The sequence below is a fragment of the Ochotona curzoniae genome, unplaced genomic scaffold, assembly GCF_017591425.1.
Source record: "Ochotona curzoniae isolate NIBS_2020 unplaced genomic scaffold, NIBS_Ocur_1.0 scaffold_4701, whole genome shotgun sequence".
In the NCBI taxonomy this organism is placed as follows: domain Eukaryota; kingdom Metazoa; phylum Chordata; class Mammalia; order Lagomorpha; family Ochotonidae; genus Ochotona; species Ochotona curzoniae.
Genome location: NW_024467122.1, coordinates 58,689,219 through 58,695,218, shown reverse-complemented (window position 1 = coordinate 58,695,218; position 6,000 = coordinate 58,689,219). Strand labels below are relative to the sequence as shown.

The following is a 6,000-nucleotide window of genomic DNA, read 5'->3' as shown; positions in this document are numbered from 1 at the left end:
AAAAAAAAAACCCTACAAAATACAGCATCCAACCTTTATGGTCACCATTTGTCAGAATTTTCAAGATGCTAGAACGTTTTGTGAGAATGAAATATACTCTGCTGCATGTTCTGACCTGTTCTTAAGCATTAATAACTGCCACAACACAAGTTATTTTGCTGTGCATATAAAAATCTAGTGATTTTTTTCGTAATAGAAATTTCATGTATTTGAACTGAAGCAAAAAAAATTCAATTGCTAACCTTGGAGTTGACAAAGTTTTCTGATGTAAGTGAAATCCATACTCAATGTAAAATTGGATAAACAGCAATAGTAAAAAAAAAAAAAAAAAAAAGGGAGGGGTGAATCACTTTTAGACTTATCCTAGCACTTTCCTGTTCACTTGCCTGCAAAATGATCTCTAAAATGTGTGTGTGTTTTCTAATGAAGTCAGAGTTTTGCAAATTTTGTACTTCTTGGCTCTGGGCTCCATAACCACGAGTGTGTTTTGTCTATAAACTGAGTAGTTAATGGCTGTAGCCCTTGTTAGGACTGCTTTTTTAAACTACAGCAGATCTTTGTCATCTGTTTGTGTTGAAGTGATGACACAACATCACAACATGAAATGTCATCGAGTCACATTGTTCTAGCACAACAACACAATTACAACTGCTAACAATAACATGGTGTCAAAAGTGTCCTCTTGCCCATGAGTCAGGGTGTTAGAAGTTATAAAAGTTATTTTTAGCACAGCCTGTGCTTCCAAAGAGTGGGTTCTAAATGTTACTAAATCCCCTAGGGATCTGGGAACATCTGGGTGAGAGGAGGGGGTTGCTGTTTTGAAACTACCCCTTCCCGCGTAGGGCCACATGAAATTCCTATCCCGCCTTGTGCCGCAGTCTCCTGGGGCTGGATCACAGCCCCGGGTCAGCATCCAGTGTGTTGGAGGAGGGAACTATAATTATCTTCCACGTCTGGGGCAGGCCCTGGGATGACATCTCCCCAGTGACCCTGTGCGCTAATAGTGCAGCTCGGGTTCCTGGACTCAGGACAGCCAGCTCCCGTAGGAGCTGTAGGAGGCGAGCGCGCTTTAGCCACCCACCCTCTGTGGGCTTGCCCGGGCCCTCCCAGCGCTTTCGCGCCCATCAGGGACCTACACAGAGGTTTGGCTCCCCCATCCTAAAACAACGAGTAGCGCGTCTCGGGTCGCACAGCCGCGTTGCTATAACAACAGGGCATCCGCACCCTGGAGGCCGCCGGGGAGGAAGTGACGAGCGGTGGGTTGGCTGTTGTTGGGACACGTGACCCGGGCAGTGTTTTGACAGGGCAAACAGCAGAGAAAGAACTAGGCGAGCGAGAGGGACCGGGAGCCGGGGCGCCCAGGCTAGAGACAGCGGGCGGGCGAGAAGCTGGCAGAGTCGCGGGGCAGGCGGGCCGGCCGAGGAGACGGGCGGGCTAAGCCCGGGGGCCACAGGGCTCGGTGCGAGTCGGGCAGGGAGTGGAGCGAGGCGGGGGGTTGGGGGTGGATGGCCTCAGGGAGCCACGTCGGGCTGGTCGTCGTGCGCCCCCATGGTCCCCTAGTGCAGTCCCGGGGCCCGCGGCGCGCCACCCTCAGCCCGCGTCAGCCCTGCGCCGGTCGGGAGCCTCGGGTCTGAGGCGCGAGTGTGATGTGAGCCGCTGGGCGAGCGGTGGAGGCCAGTGCCAAGAGGAGGAGGGATAGGACGCGGGGAGGAGAGCAAGTTAGTCAGCAGAGGTCGGCCGAGAGAGCCGAGGAGTGGGCCAGTCCGAGAGCGCCATGAAAACAACTCTCCAGAGGGGAGAGGGGCAGGCGCAGCGCTCGGTGCGGCGCGGCTGAAGGAAATCCGGGGGCTGCGGCGGGACGGAAGGGGGGCCGCGGCGGGTCGTCTGCGCCGCCGAGCAGGGGCCGGCCGTCCCGTTGGCAAAGGCGACCTCGGGTCGGGCCGCGGAGCGCTGGGAGTTAGCAGGGGGCGACCCGGGACAGCCTGGGAAGAGTTCTTTTGGAGCTGGGGGCTGGGCGTGAGGAGATGACTCGGGTTTCTTCCTGACCCTCCGGTTGTGTAAACTTGGCCGCGGTTGCCACAGGAAGGCTAGCCAGGGGGTAATTACACAGGTGAGGCCCGGAGGCCAGGCGGGCGGGGGTGCAGGGGTGGGGGCTGGAAGTTTGCTAAGCACAGGCACCAGGTGGAAGAATTTTCCCTACCAGCCATTGCAGAGGTGCAGCTGTTCCCACAGGCGTTTTCCCACCAAGTGGTTAGTTAGCTCGTGTTGCTTGAATCTTTTGCTGCTTCTTGCCTGTACCTCCCTGCAGGTTATAAATAGATCCTGCTTTGGTTCCGAGACGCTGTGTCAGAGAAGGACACATTGGCCGGCCGAGCCCTGGGGGCGGGGAAGAGGGGTGCTCGGGCCTGGAGGACATGGGGGAGGCGGTACCCAGGGAGCTGAGCTTTTTTTCAGACCTGGCCTGGTGCTGTCACCCGCAGTTCGTGCCAGGAAGAGGCCTAACGTAACAGTAGTTTGTTGTTGTTGTTGTTTTTACAAGATCCTGGTGGTAGAGCAGGACCAGATTAACTTTGTTTTTCATTTTTTTTCCAGCATTTTGAAAACGAAGCAGAAGCCATTGAGCGGTGAGCCTGTTGAAAGAACTCACTCGTGTGTGTTTCACACCTCTGTAGGTGGAAACTGGATGTGAAAATGAAGCCAGACCGAGGTAAACGATTGCTTGAAGTACGAATGTTTTGTAAAACCAACCCTCTGTACTCCATTTTAGAAGTGTTAATCCAGTTGTACTGCAATTTCTGCCTGCTATGTGATTATGTGTTTTGTTCCAGCTGGTGAGGTAAGAAAAGACATATGGGAAGAGAGGTTTAGGGTGTAAGTGGGGAAAAAAAAGTGCTGATAAGAGAGAAATCCAGTGTATTTCAAAATGAAATCTTTAAGAACAGTGTTTGCATCTGTTGCCACAATACTTGGTCTGTTTAGGTAAAATCAGAGTTCAACTTCAAAGGCATGGCTAAGTTCTTGAAACTTGAGAGTTTGAGATTGGCAAGTTGAAAATTTCAGATTGAGTTGACAGTTATTTTATTACATTACTGCTCTCTTTAGTTGTTTTTTTTTTTTTGCTGTAAGCCAAGTGCTCTAGTTTGCATAATACCCCAGCACCCCATAAATCAATATATGGGCAGTGAGGGCTACTGAGCCACCTGATGGGAAGTAAATGTGGCTTCTGGTTCTGCACCTGTACTTCCAGCCTTTCCAAAAACCTCAGAGAAATTGTTCCACTTCTCGACTATGTTGGAAAATTTTCATTTAGCTAGGAGTACTGAAGACTGAAAGTCAGATATGAGTGATTACAGAGAACATTGAAGGGGGGATTATTGTAATCTGTGGGGGGCTATACGGCTAGATGGCAAAGTGCCTTCTAAGTGTTGAGACCCTATACTTGGAAATGCTATTTTCCCTATGAATTAGAGGTTTGTTTTTTAAAAATATGTATTAAACTTGTCCGTATTTCTACCATATTAGAACTACATATTTGGAATTCAAGTGTGCCTTTGGTCATAGTATCTATTAAAATGTGAGAGAGAAATAGAAAAGGCTATACTTACTGTTTTAAACGTTTGCCTGTTATCTAACATCAGGCAGGTAACAGCCATATATGTATTAGGTATTAAGTTTATTGCTGTTGAGCAGGTTGCTGTGTACAACACTAAGTTTAGATTTTTAGATTACATTAGTGACTTTGGAAAAATAGCAACAAGGTCAGTAATTGCATCTTAAAATAAACAAGCAAATAAAAATCAAAGTCACTTTTGTTTTAGATTGTTTTTTAAAGTCGCAGTAATTTAAAAAATATTCTTTGTACACTATGTCTTTAAGCCAAAATTAATACTAAACACAACAAAATGTTAAGTGATACACTGATAAGGAAAAGCTATATATTTATAAGGAAAATAATTTATTAATCAAAATTTCCAAAACAGGTTTTTTTCTTTAAAAATTATAGCATTCTTGAGTGAAACCTTGGGATTGCAAGTTTAGTGGTATGATTGTATTCCATAAAAACATGCTGCTCACTGCTTTTTTGTTTAAACCCTTTTCCAGATTAATTTTTTCACTTAGCAAACTAGTACAGAAATACTAAAACAAGGTTTTCACAAATACCCTTAGCGTTACTCTGTGTGATGTCGTCTTGTATTTTCTGATCTTGTTTCACTTTTTAAAAAACTGCTGTGATAATCCAGTGAATTGATTTCTTAATGGGTTATGCTTACCTGCAGTTTGAAAGCAGTTATGGACAAAACTTACCTAGCAGGCAGGATACTTTTTCTTCCACAGTAATGTTTAAGAAGCCATTCTAAACTTGGTGAATTTTCTGGAGAATTGATATGACTTTAAATACCAAAATATTTTTAATCGTGTCTGGAGAGTTTTCAAGATTGTTAATGCTTCTGCTTTTTAAGAAAAGAAAATGAGCAGTCAAGCTCTCTGTTCATGATAAAGGGAAGGCTTGTGAGTTTCAATTTTGTACTCTCTCACAACCTAAAAATATCCTACAAAACATATTTAAGTTTGTGAGGTGTTTTTTTTTTCCTCTAGTTTAAAAGACTCCAGGGCTATTGTGTGTGTGTATGTGACATATTTGATTTTTTGTTCATTGTTCTTTGCTGTCAGCAGTCTCTATTGTTGATAAGTGTATTCTTGCCTTACTTTGATTTTACTGTTTTTAGTCTTGTTTGGAGAACTGGAAAACTTTGAGTTTTTTTATATACAATGAGAGTCCCTAAGAAAACCTCTCAGATATTCAGAATCCAAGTGTGGATTATATAGAGACTCAGTATTTCCTTAATGGTATTCAGCTATGCCTCACAGTGTTCAAGTTTCTGGATAAGCTCTTAGAGGCCTTTTGTCTTACATAATTGTTTGTGGTAGTTGATTGGCTAATAGAAAAAAGTTAAGTTGAGAAGCAGGAAAATATTTTAATTTTTCTACCTATCTTTTGAAACAGAACCATAGGTTGTTCTGTGGGCAAGATATGTTTTTGGAGTTGTTTGTAATCTTTCTTGTGTAAACCATATAGCATTAATGTATATTTGAAATTTTTAGTTTTGGTTTCTTTCAAAATTTCAGAGTAATCTGAGGGTAGAATCCTACGTTTTTAATAAACTGAAAAGTCACAAATTACTCTTAATTTGATAGATATCTGTGTACGTAGTTCAGGAATTTCTTTGGAAAAAGAGACAATTTATGTTCTTGAGAACTATGTTTACATGCAAAATACTCAATTTTTCACAGAAATAATTTTTTTTTTTTTGCACTGCAGTTTATAAAAAATACCCTATTAGCCATTGATTTTCAATGTTAGCAGTATTGGTGTCATTTTGGGGGGAGGATATATGTTGGTCATTCCTGCTAGTTGGTTAAGAAAGTATATTCTTTCTTAATTATACATTGAATATATATTGTAAAGCACAGTGAATGTTATTTCACAATATTGAACAGTAGTCTAGCATATTTTAGATAAAGAATGTTCTAAGCAGAGTTCCAGTAGTTATGTAACATTTGCTGTGTTGTGTTGGCAAAGATGAGTTTTAGATGTTATCAACATGGGCTTTGGAATCAGACCTGTGTTTATGTGTGTGTTCCCTTACTTGTTATGTAATCTTCATCACATTACTTAATCTCTAGGAGTCTCAGTTTACTTGTCTGTAAAATGGGGGGAAACGTCAGTTTGTCACAATTAGAAATAATGGCAGTGGTACCTAGTGCATATGAAATAAGTCTTTGGTTAAGTAAAGCTTTAGAGATGCTTATACATTGATCAGTTGCAAAATATACTGAGCAGAGGTAAGGAAACAGTCACTTTGCTTTGTTTTGCCTTCTTAGTGTTCAACTTGCCAAGGCTTAAGCAGATTTAAGAGGCTTTTAATATCTAATTATCTGAGAAAATAAAAAGCTGCAAAAGGGTATTTGATGCCTGTGTATTACCTCTTCATACTGTCA

General features: G+C 42.9%; 1 protein-coding gene across 3 annotated transcripts in view; it reads left to right on the top strand.

Moving 5' to 3' along the window:
• The first annotated feature begins 1,355 nt into the window (after positions 1–1,355).
• The window catches only part of FAM214A (family with sequence similarity 214 member A), a 66,966-nt gene continuing 62,321 nt past the window's right edge, over positions 1,356–6,000 (top strand). The window contains exons 1-2 of one of the 3 annotated variants that reach the window (XM_040969984.1): positions 1,356–1,459; positions 2,593–2,707. In XM_040969984.1, the coding sequence (XP_040825918.1) occupies positions 2,692–2,707 (16 nt within the window). In that variant the 5' untranslated portion in view covers positions 1,356–1,459; positions 2,593–2,691. Of the gene's footprint in view, positions 1,460–1,744; positions 2,111–2,215; positions 2,251–2,592; positions 2,708–6,000 lie in introns of those variants that run through there. The other 2 variants (XM_040969983.1, XM_040969985.1) reach the window with 2 other exon arrangements.